The sequence below is a fragment of the Ornithodoros turicata genome, chromosome 7, assembly GCF_037126465.1.
Source record: "Ornithodoros turicata isolate Travis chromosome 7, ASM3712646v1, whole genome shotgun sequence".
NCBI lineage: Eukaryota > Metazoa > Arthropoda > Arachnida > Ixodida > Argasidae > Ornithodoros > Ornithodoros turicata.
This window is the reverse complement of record NC_088207.1, coordinates 30,588,457-30,604,567: the sequence shown is the minus strand read 5'-3', so window position 1 is coordinate 30,604,567 and position 16,111 is coordinate 30,588,457. Positions and strand designations below refer to the sequence as shown.

At 46.6% G+C, this 16,111-nt stretch overlaps 1 protein-coding gene across 1 annotated transcript; it reads right to left on the bottom strand.

Annotated features, from left to right (window-relative positions):
* Window positions 1-1,314: 1,314 nt before the first annotated feature.
* LOC135400564 (calphotin-like) lies at window positions 1,315-10,931 on the bottom strand. Its single transcript, XM_064632399.1, has 6 exons — window positions 10,926-10,931; window positions 10,722-10,838; window positions 9,711-10,267; window positions 7,528-7,642; window positions 2,498-2,632; window positions 1,315-2,252 (listed from the first exon to the last, which is right to left on the bottom strand). The coding sequence occupies exons 1-6, from the start codon at window positions 10,929-10,931 to the stop codon at window positions 1,587-1,589; spliced, it is 1,596 nt and encodes a 531-aa protein (XP_064488469.1). The 3' UTR covers window positions 1,315-1,586.
* Between the last annotated feature and the right edge of the window lie 5,180 nt (window positions 10,932-16,111).

The window sequence follows — 16,111 nt, the reverse complement described above, 5'->3', positions numbered from 1 at the left end:
TTGTAGGATAGGCATTGCTGTGCTGAAATTATCCCGGAGTCACCCCGTCCGCGTCGCGAATAGGAATAGAATGGTGGGAACGATTTAGGAATGGAATAGGAATGACACATGGTAATAATAATTCGTGGCTTTACGTCGGGAGACAACTCTGATCATGAGCGACGCCACAGTGGCCGGGTCTGTGGATTAATTTTGCCCACCTGAGGGTTCTTTAACGTGCGCCGAAAGACACATGGTAGTGATCGGAGGAATGGAATGGCATCAACATTTATCAGAAGGTATTGTGGAATTAGTGTTTCCACAAAAGGGGCAGATGTTTTTTGAAGAAAGCAACATGCTCCTATATATGGACCTCGATTAGTCTTATTCTGTTTGTCGTACCTGGTCCCTCAGGGATGCACGATCCAAATCACACACGTGTATTTGCTTTCAAGATCTGGCTCTGACGACTTTTGCAGCCCCATCTTCTTTAAGATAGCGTACTCTCAATATCAGTCGGTAGTGGTAACCTCGATGAAAATTGTGTAAAAGCAATACCACTGCAGGAGAGGCGCCATATAACAAAGGTTTTTTTCTTCTTTTCTGCACTTGTAAAAGTGCAATTTGACTGCTACATAACCCAGAGAAGTGCTAGGTAATGTGATAACCGCAGCTCTGAATTATGTAAGCTCTCGGCTCATTTCCGGGTTGTCGCCCAGTACCGTAAGAGGCACGCGGGCCTTGCGGCACTTGCGAAAAGTGTGTGTGTGGGGGGGGGGGGGGGGGGGCGTCGCCACCTATAGTTTTTAGTCAGCCCCCCCCCCCCCCGTGCAATCACCGTCCGACGCCCATGCTCTACGCAAATCTAAAGATCATGTGTTGCAAGCACGTGTCACCTCTTAGAGTGCCGACGAAAAGGGAAACAGCCAGCACGTTCACCTGCATATCCAAAGGAATCAGTAATCCTTCCACTGCGGTTCAAAGAATCATAAAAACGCATCGAGGGGTGCGTATTTCTTTACAAACCTTAATGGTTGCTGCAGATGGTTGTGAGAATTCAACATTCGAACATATATGACTTGGAACAAGCGATCATGGTACCCTTTGTCCCCCACATTCCCACCGTTATTCGACCTCGACGGCCGAGAGTTTCTGCAGGCAGATCGTGCCTCATTTCCCCATATACTAACCATTTGCACTTGAACAATTTCGAGTTCTATAGTTTCTACGTGTTTTTATTGTGTCACTTCTTGTTGTTACTGCTTACCTCATATTACTTTGTGAATGTGCCGCACTGATTTGTGGAACATCGGTTAAGCTAGCGAGTACATCGAATTACTTGGAACATAATACATGCTTTATTTGCAGTAGTAAGTTTGCATATATTACACAGGTCACAACACATGTAGCTGCCTTGAGATAGACTCAGTTGTAACGCACGAGTAAACATAGAAGGACGGCGTGACGAAAACTTTTCAGATGTACATGACAGAGGAAGCTGAGATAGCAGATATTTAGGGGATGTCGTGCGACTTCACTGTGAGCAGAAAAACATAATACAGTAGAAAACCCGATCTTATAAATAGTCCTAATGTTTCATATATGGCCTAGAAGAAATGCTTGACGTGTGCGCCGTATCCAAGGCCGTAAGCACCGTGGGCGTAGGCAGCAGGGGCAGCATAAGCACCGTAGTAGCCAGCGGCTACTGGGGCGGCGTAGGCAGCGACTGGAGCAGCAACAGCCTTAGCGACTGGGGCGGCGTAGCCGTAGCCGGCAACGGCTGGTCCGTAGACGTGAGCAGCAGCCACTGGAGCGGCAACATTGGCGGCGTAGGCGGCAACTGGGGCAGCAACGGCCTTAGCGACTGGGGCAGCGTAGTGGGCAACTGGAGCGGCGTAGGCAGCGACTGGGGCAGCGGCAGCGACGGTGACTGGTGCGGCAAACGCCCTGGCGACTGGAGCAGCGTAGGCAGCGACTGGGGCAGCGAAGGCAACTGGGGCAGCGGCGACAGCGACTTGGGGAGCTGGGGCAATGACTGGGGCGTTGTAGCCAGCGGCAGCTGGGGTGGACGGGGCAGTTCCTGGCTCGTTGGTGGAGACGGAGGCACGGAAGCCAGCGGCGTCAGCGACGTACTTCACAACGCGGACGCGTCCATCGGCATCGTGAAGGCTGTAGGATCCGACCTTGTTACCGAAAGCATCACCAGATTCCTGGCGGGAGGAGCCGCCAGAGGTGTGGGCCTCGGTGTAGCCGAAGTTGTAGTTACCAGCGAGCTGCGTAAAAGACGGCCGAAAAACGGTTTATTTGAGAACACCTTGTGCTCTGGCTTTTAAGAATGCTGTTAAATGATAGAATGGAAATTGACACATCCCTTCCAGGTCACACATACGCACGCGGTTAAACGTAGTGAGAGCAATATAACGTTTTATACTGCTCTCTAAGGTTTACTATCGGAACCACGCAACGGTGCAATTTGCGCCAAGACAATAGATATTTTAAGAGGCACCAGTGCACTTACGTCCTGAGACCTGTGGGTGTTGGAGTGTCCAGACTCAACAGCGGTAGCTACCACAGCAGCTGGGGCAGCAACGGCAGCTGGTCCGCCAAGGAAGCCAGCGCGGGCAACGGCAACGAGAGCGAGGAAGACGAATACCTGCAAGACATCAAGCGGTCGCATTGAAAAAGACACGTCTTCGAAGTCGCATAATCCAAGAAACCGGTCAACGGAGTATCCGTACTGCTGCTATACCGTACCTTCATGGTTGTAGGTTGGTGAGCGAATGTGAAATCCGTGCCCACCATGAAACGCCGTTAGCTTATATACCCCGTTCTTTCTGCCCCAATTTTACGTCATGCCACCACGCTTGGAGGTAAGTCCCGTTGCTCTTTGCTTCTTTAAGCATTCCGTCGGGAGGAGCCGAGACGTTATTGAAAGATTGCCTCAGCTTCCCCGCCCCTTCCGATTCAAGGACCGTGACACCTCTAAGGTCGTTGGATATTCCCGCAAGGCCGCTGGTCATCGACGCGGCTCTGTGCTCTGAATACTTTCTTCGCTTTTAAGAAAAGATCAAATACTGAAAAGGGTGGGGCCTCATTATGTCAGCAACAGGTTTGCCCGCAACACGTACTGCGTATGCATTTGCTTGTGGTCGAATAAAATATCAATCTTCCCGCAACCTACAACTCTTTCCTTGAGTTTCTTTGGTTTTCATTTCCTCCGCGCATATTGTAAGTTACGAGTTGGGCTTGGTCCCTCTCTCGCACTATTTATTTCTGATGTTTCGCAACAGCAGTCGCCGACGGAATACGCAATCGGACGACGACAAAGTCCAGTGAAATTCAAAATGGATAGATATATATATTTAGAAGTGTGCGACCCTGAATGCGAAGAAATGTGCTGAAGTGGTCCGTGGGAATTAAAAGACTGATCGTATTGGACGTAGCCAACTGGGAGTAATACAAGGTTATCGATTATATGAAATTCAAAATGGTCAGCAGAGATAATGACACGCATTGAATTAAGTTTAATTAAAATTTGACGGGAGGGTGGCGTAATGCAGATTTGTATACTAAATTTCGTAAAGCGAGGTTATAACCCGCTATCATTTATTCCAGAGGTTGCGGCCAATTTTCGTAACCGTCGCGCATGATTATTCCGTTCGCCGGAATGCACCATCATCCCTCATTCATCGTGTACGTTACAGACTAGTTATAAAAGCTACAAATCCCAGGCAGCACATTATACTGGCCCATTATTGGACGGATATTTGGCAATATCGGGCCAATATCGGCCCAGTACTGCCGATATCCAGCCAAGATTGGGCCAACATACTGTGCTGCTTGGGATGGGATGCAAAATCTCAAATCTCTAAGTAGATGTAACGGTGGTGTTTATTCCTAACTTTGTAGCGTTAATATTTAAAAAAAAGAGAAGAAAGAAATATGTTGAAATATAGACGTGCTAAGTGCTACATTTTGTTCCTTCTGATTAAAGGATGCGGTATTGTGCCTGAAGAAATCTCAGTTACCTTGATATTAAGGGCAAATTTAACCCATGTGAGCTTTTGTGAGCTTTCTAGTATAGCCTTGCGACTGATCTGTTGAAACGTGACATGTGTGAGAAGATTACAAGGGATAATTACATGAAAGTGGGTTTGCTGTGGCATAATCGCCAGCCAGAGAAGCCCAACCCGTCATGTGCCGCATGGCATAGAACTAGGTGAGGGCGCTGACAGCTATCCTTTATGCTGTGTTAGCATTCCTCTAATACTTTTTGACGTGTAAACTGCGTCTTCCTTCGTGGTACGTATATGGGGTGTTATGGCCGGCGAGGACGCGTCACAGAATTGGAACGTTGGAAGTAATTGAAAATGCTCATGATTTCAAAACTATTCAAGATATCGCAATGAGTGAGGTGGCGTTGTACAGATAATAGATAAAACTTTCTCGCGATATTGAGTGCACCACAGGAAATGGTTCGGGGGAGGGGGTATTTTGCGTAATTGAGGGCACGAATGTCGTCAGTCGCCCAACAGTCGTGGTGCGCAGCACACGTTACGCTGTGTCGCAGGAAAACAAATGAGGTGTCGAACGATTTTGTCTTGACGAGTCCGCTAGACGTGTATATTACATTAAAAAATTCGCATTTTAAAGTAATACAGGAAGTGCGCCGAAGTGAGTTTACTAAGAACGTTGGCATATGTGAGACGCAAATACATATCGAAATCAAGGGAAGCGTGCCCTACAGGAAGAGCAGACCCTAAGGAATGTAAACAGTTTCCCCACATTGCCGCCGAACGTCCTAGACCCAGGGGTTTCAAACCTAGGGCCTCAAACACGCGGCCAGCGGGTAGCATGTGGCCCACGAGAAGCTGTTCTGTGACTCGAGGGCCCTTGACCGGCGAAAAAAAAGGAAGCCACCTTCTTAAAAAAAATTAATAAAGGATTAATGACGAAACCAGATCTTCAGGCATAGCTGTTTCCCTTTTCGGGTGTCCCTGTCCATGTTAGGCAGCACATACGTATATGTGAGCACTTCTTGTGGCTTATCATCCTGAACGAGTTACGGTCACAGCAACCTGGTATTAGGGTGCACGGTGGTAAACTAACACTGTAACTAATGTGAGGATTCATCTGGGCTCATATTAACTCTCACTCTAAGTTCACAAGCTTGTAGAAGCAGCAGCTTCTCCGGATGCCATCGGCGGGAAATTGGAAAGGAACAGAGAGATGCAGAAAATAAAATAAATGGCTACTGACCAGCGATGTAGAAGGGTCATATTTTTTATTTTTTATGAGTAATATTAAAGTACTAAACCCGAAATCATTCAGTCTCAATAAAGTCAGTGCTCTTTCTCTCTTATTTTTCTGTTTCTCGTTCCAAGTTTAAATTGTAATCTCAGGGGAGCACGTTAATCAGATGTCGCAGCCGGTAGCGGATGAGAGTTGAGATGCAGAAATGAAGCGATGGGTGGTGAGTGTGCCGGGGGCCGTGGACAGCGCAGGTCGGTCCCTGGAAGCCGTGAATCGGTGGGCGGATGCGATGGTCAGTGAGCGGTCGTGTCGTTGCGGGTCGGTCGGTTCGGCAGCTGATCGGTAGCGTGGACAGGCGCGGTCGGCGTGTCGGGCGAGAGGCGAAGGGCGTTCGGGATGTGATCGTGATGAGCCAAGTAATGATGATGGCTTCCAGGTATAGCGTGCCGTGGTAGTGCTCGTCGATGGTGTGGTCAGAAATTTGGGATGCTGAAGGACCGAATTGCGCCGAACTTGATGTTCATCGTTCGGGTCACCAAATGTAGAGGACGATGGTATTCCTCTACATGAGTCCCGACCGGCGGTGATGGTATGCCACGGAGAGGCGATGACAGTGGCCTATCACCATGGCCGCGCCGGTGGAACTGAGGCAGTTGCTCCAGGCGCGTGGCCATCTTCGTCGTTGTCCCTACAGGCCGTTGTCCACGGCCTGCTGCAACAACAATACAGTGCGCAAATAGGAGATAAGTTCAGTGCTCCTGAACATTGTCATAATCGTTTGTGAGGAACTACGTACTTGCCTCGAATCATTTTTCACATTTGTTGTTGTTTTGTTTTGGGAGCAGCAGAACTAGTCAGGAGACAAGTTCAATTTCTCCCTGGTTTTCTTTTAAATAATCAATCAATCAATCATTTTTCACATTTCCAATACCCCATTTGGAAGAACAGCTAATTTATTTCTCTTGGTATGTCACGTGAAGCTTTTTCGGTAATAAATTGAACTACAATTTACTAGACCGATCCTGTACGTTTTTAAGATATCTTTATTTGATTGCATCTTAGGGTATTTTATGGTTATTGAGGTCGTTTCTTTGTTGTGCAGCCCTCTAAGGTGTGGTCTAAGGTCGATGTGGCCTCCGACTCGATTTGAGTTTGAGACCCCTGTTCTAGATTTTAGACGCAGAGAAAGAAAATGGACGCTGCTCGTGATAACCGAGGCCATCGACGTCGGGCGTTGCAGCTACAAACCAAGTCCTTTCGGCCCAGTATAAAATCCTTGAAACAGAACCCAAGACCGGCCCTACCGGCAGACTTAAACGAGGACTCGAACCCGGCAAGGACAAGCCACACAAATGTCTTCATTCATTTTCTGTTCTTGGGTGTAGCAATAAGGGAATCGTAATAAATATTGTAATAAATCACAATAAGGGAATCGTAATATTGTAATAAAGTCTGGTGAGGTAGAGCACAGAATTGGCTCGTGTCCCGGAGTCGAAAGCTGTGGTTAGTCCGAGCCAGCCCCCCTAGCGCAGGGTCGGACCGGGCCCTCGGACCACGTGCCTGTCTGGTCCATGTCAATCTCTAGCACATTCACCGCTATCATTTTTTGTGTGTTTCTATTGTGTGTTATCGTACTGTTCCGCAGAACGCGTATGAATTTGTAAAACGCTCGAAAAAATATCTGGGTGGACAGAATACACGTATTTTCCGCCACCGCGAATGAGATGAAGGTCGTCCATCGTTTCGAAGCTTTGCCGCGACGACTGGCCTCTCGGGCGAACTGTAATCTGTTAATATAATCTAATCATAATCATCTCACCACTCCCTCAGACCGCAATAGGGCAGAGGTCAGCCTTGATGACCTTCATGTGGCTTTGGCGTGTGTGCGTGCGTGCGCGTGTATGCATGTGAGAATACGCGCGAGCTACTTCTTTTCGCATTCATACCTTTTACATTTAAGAGGAATTTCTTAGCTCCTAGCGGAGGGTTATGGAGTAGCTGCATGTCCTGTAATACAACGTACCACCTTCCGCCTTTGTTGATAGTCAAAGCTTGCCGAATTGTCTTTATTGTGTTTGTTTTTCTTTATTTTCAAGACCTGCAGAAGGACCTAGACAAGGCTTGCAAGACGGTGGGCATCCAGGGCTCCTCCACGAGCCGCTTATTTGGCTTTGCGGAGAGATTTCACTTACTCTCTGCTATTTTGTTCCTGTTTATATTGTTCATGCATCGCGCCTGATGATAAAACTCTGACGCGTGCACGCCGTGATGCGACAGAGAAAACGCGGTCTGTACCTGCATGGAGGAGTACAGGGTACGGCCCTCAGAACTCAGGACACAGCTAGACCAAGCGTTAACCTTTGAGCTGACCACTTCCTTGTGAAGGATTGCATTCAGAAGGCTGTGGGAGCTGGGGTACGCACAAGTCATTCGTTTCCTTTTGTATTTCGAACCGTTGAGGAAAACGGAAAGGGTGATATTTTATTTTCTCTTTAGTCTCTCTGTGGGCTGATAATACTAATTGAAGTACTAGCGGCATGGCGGAGCGGGTTAAGGCGTCCCGCTTGTTGGTGTTAGACAAGTTGGTGCTGGTTCGTGCAAGTTCGACTGGGAGGTGGTGGGTTCGAGTCCTACCACCAGCTGTACTGTCTGAGGTTTTCCCTGCGTTTTCCAAAGACGTTCCAGACGAATGTGGGCACAGTTCCCCCTGAAGTCGGCCCAGGACGCATACTAACCCCCACTGTCCCCCACTCCTTCCTGCTGTACACTCTCCATCTGTCCACATCTGTACGCCGCTCATAGTCACAGTTTCTTCGCGGCGTATAGCACGGAGTACAAAAAATAATTGAAGTGCCACGAAAGCTTATACTCCGTGCTCAGGAATCTCAAGAAGCTGACCGTCCTCAGTAGCTCAGTCGGTGACGTGCTGGCTTGCTGAGCTCAAGATCGCGGGTTCGATCCAGGCTGAGGGCGGTAGCAATGTGGGGCAGGTAAACATTGCTTCCAGCATCGTGTGTCGGAGATTTCCGGCGCACGTCAAAAGAACCTCAGGTGGTCCAAATTATCCGCAATCCTACCCTGCGGCACGTGCAACATGTCGCCACACTGCGCAGACAAACCTTTCGTGTAACATCACGGTACCATTATTTATTATTATTTCAAGAAGCTGCTTCCGGCAAGGACGGTGACAGCCCAATAGCACATGCCGAAAGACATGCCACGTGCTATTGAACACTCATTGCCAGCTCTGCTTTAAAGACCACTTCTGTGCACGTTGATGGGGCCAACTTCTTTTTGTTATTTTTATTTTCACTCACTCACTACTTGTGGTTCTCCATTGATTACTTGGAATTCTGCATTTGGGTAGCGCTGTGCAAGAGTCACACTTGCGTTATGGTCTCTAGGTGAGATGTTGGTACACTTTGGTGTGGCGTGGCGACGTTAAACATGAACGGAAATACTGACGTTTCTTCTCAATAGGTGATATGTTTAGTAGCAAGACCCATCGCCACAAGCGTGGCACTCAGTGGTAGATACACACAAGCTGGAATGTTGGAATAAGGAACGCGTCTATACTTGATGTTTGAAGCGTACCGTGTTCGACCGCTAACGTAGCCGGTCATGTCGCTCTTGATTGTAGCGAAGTAACGTACTTCAGCGTTCAGTACTCCAAAAGAAACTGGAAGTTAGTACGGAAGTGCTAACCTGTACAGCCACATATCCATGCCACGTCCTAAGTATTTGCATTCTGCGTAGAAAATTGACGGTCAGTTACAGACCACGAATGGAAGAAAATCTATGCGCTACAATTCACGGGCTTCGTACACAGATGTGACTGCATTCACAAAACACTGCACATTACTCGACCGGCAGTCGGAGACACAAAAAAGGGAAGCGAAATTTAAGGAGAGCAGTTTACAACGCTTCTGAAGCTTCTTCCGGAAAGACACGCCCCTTTAAAATACATACGCAATTCTAGGCAAGATCGTTCGTTGCACCGTGGGCGTAAGCCTTGCTGTACATGGCGGGGGTTACACAAGCCCCATAGGCGACAACAGCAGGCCTGTAGACACGAGCAAGAGCTTCAACTCGAGCTTTGTGTTCAGCCTCTGCCAGTCTTGTGGCATAGCTAGCAAATAGATCAGTGGGCTACAGCGAAGATAAGTTGGCAGCGGAAAAATCAGTCCGGTATATGTATCGTTTAGCAAAAGAGTGGGCAGTAGCAAGCGTTTCTTGTTTACGTGTTATCTTTATTCACTGGAACACACATAAAGCAGGAGACACACATGCATCGACAAGTACACAGTTGTTGGAGATGGGACAGCAGTACGACAAGATGGCGCAAACCTGCAAGAATACTTCCAGCAGACCTTTACACTATACAAGCAACACGTAGGTGGGAGAATGCAGCTCAACCCGAAAATTAAATTATAAATAGCCTAGTTGAGTCCATTGGTTTTGACATTTAGAAGAAGTGCTTGGCGTGAGCACCGTATCCGAGGCCGTAGGCAGCACCGTGAGCAAGAGCCTTGCCGTAGACGGCTGGGGCAGCGTAGGCACCGTAGGCACCGTAGCCAGCAACAGCTGGGCCGTAAACGTGAGCGGCGGCGGCAACTGGAGCAGCGTAAGCGGCAACTGGGGCAGCGTAGGCCTTAGCCACTGGGGCAGCGTAAGCAGCGACTGGAGCAGCGACTGGAGCAGCGTAGGCAGCGACTGGAGCAGCATAAGCAGCTACTGGGGCAGTGGCAACGGCAGCAACTGGGGCAGCGTAGGCAGCGACTGGAGCTGGGGCAACGACTGGGGCGTTGTATCCGGCGGCAGCTGGGGTGGATGGGGCAGTTCCTGGCTCGTTGGTGGAGACGGAGGCACGGAAACCGGCGGCGTCAGCGACGTACTTCACAACACGGACGCGGCCGTCGGCGTCAGTGAGGCTGTAGGAGCCAACCTTGTTGCCGAAAGCGTCACCAGTCTCTTGACGGGATGATCCGCCAGTGGTGTGAGCCTCGTTGTAGCCGAAGTTGTAGTTGCCAACGAGCTGTACACAAGGAAAGAGAAATGTTACAACGTTGAGAACAAGGGAAACAAACCAGTAATACATTATGAGTCTTGTACACACAGGTATACACACAGGTGCAGGCACCACACTACTACAGGCAACCACGAAGCAGCAAGAAGTATATGAAAGAAGTAGAAGTTGAGGTGGTTGGTACTACGTAATCAGTGAAATGCGACAACGACAAGGATGAGAAGGAATAGAACCTCACGGTCACGCCGCAAACTTTCAACGTTTTTTACTGACGACGTTAGAAACACGAATATAGAAAAACATAGGCTTCCGTTGCTCCTGCTTTCACTTCCCGCATGAACATCTATACGAACAACACAGAGCTGTCGACGAGGCTGACAGGCAACCGCGTAGGAGTCAAGGGAGGGGAAGATGGGGTGAATTATTTCATATTTATCATTGTAAATTCCTGTTAGAAACGTACGTCCTGAGCGCGGTGGCTGTTTGAGTGTCCGGCTTCAGCGACGGAAGCGACAACGGCGGCTGGGGCGCCAAGGTAGCCGGCACGGGCCACAGCGACGAAAGCGAGGAGGACGAGGACCTAGAATAGGAGCAGAAGAGAAGTATAATCCATGCACGAAGTAGGGTGTGCTTCCATATAATCCAGGCTCGGAGATCGCTCCCTTACCTTCATGATAAAGCGGGAGTTGTGACTGCGAATAGTGACTCTCACAGAAAAACCTGCAGCTTTTATACCACTTTGGGCGTATGAGGAGGTGTTTTACGTGACGAAATTTTTAACTGATTAATTGGTGAGCACGTGCTGGTCAGAATCAGTAGAAGGCGAGGAACGTCAGTCATGGAGAGGAAACCCGTTAACCCTGCACTGCCTTTGGGATCGTCAAGGTCCCATATTGGAGGGCATTGCCACGAGCAAATCCGGCCGAGTGCGAGGGCGACTGGCCGCTCATATTAGAAAGCTTGATTAATAAAACAGGGCAGATTTTTGTATATTTTAGTATACTAGCGAAGGAAACATCCAGTGCATTATACTTGCATGTGCTCTTCCGCTGCACGAAAGGATGCCAACAGTTTTATTATTACTTAAGATTATTTAAGATGCAAAGCCAAAACGGAGGCGTAGAAACTTATTTATTTGTGCAGGTGCATTTACAGGTCGCTTATTATTAGTTGGGAGAGAAATTTGTTCTGGTGTTTCCTTTGTCGACGTCAACACCTTTGTGACGTCAACGTCGAACACGCTCTTTAAATTTTGTGCGGTATATTGAATTAAGCCAAACAGAGCTCTGTTCTGGTAACGTTTATTCGAAATTGTCACGGTCACGAATCGAAACAGTTCTTTCTTGAGGTTTCAGTTCCGTTTGAGGTTCAGACATATGGGCCCGGTTTCACCAACGCTGGCTAACGTTGATCAAGGGTAGCTAAAAGTTGAAATGAGCACTCAATTCTTTTTGACAAGGCAATGAAGAGGCTGACGAGGCTGCAACAGCTGCGTATCATTCCGGATCAAGCGTGCGAATTACCCTCCCCAAAGGCGACAGGCGAACCTTCCTAAATGATGCGGTGAGGCCTCTCGCACATGCACAATGGTCTCGGGACGTTCCATCAAGAGTTCTGATGCGTGAAGTGGACCCTGACTTTGGCTCCACCATGCCTTCTCGTGTACCATTTTGCGTCGCTGATACACAGGCTTCGTCTTGGGGTTGCATTCACCCCCCATTTCAAGCATCTGATCGGCTGCTCCGACTCGATGCTCCACTCTCGCTGTGCTGTTTTGGCGGATACCAAGCATGTGCTTCTCGACTGTAATCTTTACACCTCCCAAAGAGCAGCTCTACAGTGTCGCCTGCAGTCGATCACGGCCGCACCATTCACATTGGCAACCATTCTCGGCCCTTGGTCTAACCAGATCGACCATCACCAAGCTCTTGAGTATTTAGATATTTTTCTCCGGGACACTGGTCTCCTCTCTACCCTATGATCTGCCTGCGTACCTGTGTGCTGTGCTGTGTGTGTGTTTTTGTGTGCTGTGGTTTTGCTTACCGTTCTGATGTCCTACTGACTCCCCTGATTATCCCCTATTTAGCATCGTTCTTCACCTCATCATCATGACACATCTCATCCTGCCCCATTGTGCCTTTGGATAGTGGGCCGCACCTTACGTGGCAAATTTCCCCATTCATTATCATTAATTTATTTGTTGTTGTTGTTGTTGTCAAACGTTAGTTGGTGACGCGGTGAATGTTTCAGTGACAATAACTCCCTTTAGTAAAGCAGAGTTAATAGTTCAATTCAGGTTAAGGGAAACGTTGATCTTGGTTCAAATGTTAATCGGCGTTAGTGAAACCGGGCCACAGATGTTCTGGGGTAAATTCGAATTGATTGACATCGAGCAAACATGATTTTGGCTGCAGTAGTAGGGGGTGGGGTCCAGGCTACATGGGGGCGAAACTACGGCACCCCTGCCCCTGAGCCCTGAGCGTATTTTTCCCTGCGCAGCGCGTGTGCGGAGGGTTGTCCGCGCGCTTATCGGTGGGGGAGGGCTGCGCGTGCGGTCATCGTAGCGTATTTTTCAGCCTGGGCAGACTTCTTTGGCCATATGTGGGCCGACTTCACATATTTTTCAGATACAACAGGTGAGCGGTTTACATGCAGAGACATGCAAAGAAGGGTCATACACAAAAAGTATGAGTGAACATATATTTATTAATGCCAATCAAGTTGAGATATATTTATTAAAGCCAATAGTGCTGGGAATTGTGCCAACTGTGATGCCAATCAGGTGAAGGAGAAAAACCCAGCCGAAAAACATTCACCACCTGTAACAGGGCGGTGCTCGGGTGGAGGGCTGCTGTGGTGGTCGGAGCGTGACCGGAGGGCTGCGTGCGCGCTTACCCTTCACCCTGGGCTGACTTCTTTCACCATTTTCCTACTTGGGCCGACTTCCTTCCCGCGACAGGTGGGCGGTGCTCGGGTGGAGGGCTGCTGTGGTGGCCGTCGCGTGGCCGGAGGGCTGCGTTCGCGTTTACCCTTCAGCCCGAGCCGCCGACTTTCGTCATTTTTCAGCCTGAGTCGACTTGAATCGTAATTTTTCCAGCTACAATAGGTGTGCAGTAGGCTGTTTACATGCAAAGGATAGCCATACACAAAAGTACAAGTGAAAATATATTTATTAAAGTCATTAGGAATTATGTTATGACTCTGCATGAATGGGAAAAACTTAGCCAAAAATTTGAAATAGAAGGAACACAATACACGTAACAAAGAATATACTTATTACAGGTATGATACATTAGCATTGAATAGGTATCACAAATCAAACACAATATTTTTATTAACAGTAATCACAAGTTTTCAATGAATCAGAAGTGATAACACATTTAATCAAAGAAGATATTCTTAATCAATATGATTATAAACAAAATTACAAATTGTATTATAAAAAAGTCTAATATTCCTATACGTGAGAACCATCAGTGCAATAGCGGGAAGTTCTGATAGTTGTATGTAGTTAAATGTGAACAGCACAGACCCTGGAAGACTATGGGACACGAACACAAGAGGAAATAAAATCTATACCACTACATTGATTAATCAAAACAACATAGTAATCTATCATTCAGAAAATCAGAAGAAGAAAAAGTCAAACTCATCAGAAAATAGACATGAACTTCACCACATAGCACGCTCCAGGTCATAGTCATGATTTAGTTGTTGTTGTTAGCACGCTCCTAGCCAACAAACAGAACAAAGAACGACACGAACACAAGAGGAAATAACATCTATACCACTACAAAGAAGATATTCCTAATCAAACAACAGAGTAACCTATCATTCAGAAAATCGGAAGAAAAAATCAAACTCATCAGAAAGTAGACATGTTAAAAATGAACTTCAGCACATAGCACTCATCTACCAAAAACCAGATCTAGTGATATCTGCCCTGATTTGTTGAAGACGGGTGCCGATAGATGTATGGAAGACCACGGAACACGAACGACACGAGAAAATAAAATCTATACCACTACAAAGAAGATATTCTTAATCAATACGATTACAATCAAAATTAAAAGTTTTATTATAAAAAGTCTGAGACGTAAGAATCATCATTGCAATAGCGAGAATATCTGTCATAACATTTCGAGCGCAATAGGGAATCTCAGTTTCATATTCCAACATTACCCAACTTTTAATTTCTTATTAAGTGAACAGCATAGATGTAAGGAAATAACGAGAAACAACACAATCAACAGCTACAATTAATAGAGAGCCAAACCTGCGCACCATCCAACACACAGAGAAATAATAGCTAATCAATCTATCAAAGGCCAAATAGCACAGACTTAACATTATAGCACAGACTTAACGCTGAAGAACAGAGGAACACGCGGCGACACGTAAACAACAACAGAGGAAAATAATCTATCATTGAACCATCATAAAATCGACCAATATACAATTTTCATTCTAACAAACACTACAAACCTTGATGGAGGTATCCAAGACGTAGGAAATATGCACTGTTTTCCCTCTTTTCCTCAAAGCCAGGAGACTTTATGTCTCTATCTATGTGACCATAGCACTCTGCATGCTTTATCACTCAAAGGGTTGGGGGCTATATTCCTTCGTCCAGCAAACAGAACACTCTAGAGGTCAGATAAGAGAGTTCAAAGGCGATATATTTTATTGTGCAGCGCAAATAGATGTCGATATCACTCGCGGGGGCCACTATCTTTTCGCATCCTTTTCCTGAAACGGAAATCTTTCGTCAAAGTGGTTGACGAGTCGACAAAGTTTGTAGAGACGCGATATTGTTATTGAACATGTAGAGAAAGTCCAAATTATTAATTGGTAGCAACGATACTTAATCAAAAACAAGAAACAAATTTAATTACATCAATTTTTGTAATATCTTGTAACAGAAATTTCTAATGAACCACACAGAAATATCAAATGCGAAATGCAACTCAGAGTTATGAGGCATTCCCATCTTAGAGGTACTTACTTATGTCAATCGAGTGAACAATTGAAACAAATACAAGACAATAATCATTTCGGGCAGTAAGTTCACAACCCATAGAATATCAGTCGAGTGAATACTTGAAACAAAATCAAAACAATAATTCTGACGACAGGTGGAGATTATGGCATTCTAAATCAGATAATAAAATTTTAATCAATACAATAAACATAGATATGCTTTTAATTAAGTGTAGACGTGCACTTGAAAACAGAAGAGACAATTGCTCTACATTGAAAAAATTGACAGATTTTGTACTCGATACCAATAGTCATGGGAAGATGTGATAAACTGCTTCGAAAAGGAGGAGCCGCGAAACGATTTCATTATCGCTGCATTTCAATACGTCCCAGACAGTATCTAGACAGACGTCTCAGTGGCACTGTAAGATAAGCATCTCGATTGACACCTCCTACTTTATCGATATCAGCATGATTATTCGTTTTGTTTAAGTGACCATTGTTCAAATATTTATTCTGCCTCATCTTGGACTGTGGTATGTTGTGCCGTGTAAAGACCCCATGACATCATCGCTGGTGATTTAATTGTTGTTTTGTCAGAGCTACGGGTAGACCTCATTTCCAATTTCGCTACAAGGCCTTCCTTCAGGGACGTCAATCCTATTGTACCACTACTTTTCTCAAAAGAGTAATGAGAACAACAGCAGCAGCAACAACATTATATACACAGCGGTACCTTTTCCCTTTCTTTCCTTTTTCCTTGGGAATGGTAAGCCGGCTCTTTACATCGCTAACCTTATCTTTCTTTTTTCTTTAAGCAAACATATCCCCTTCCCCCGGTCACCACTTGGACTTCGAATTAACTGAATGGTT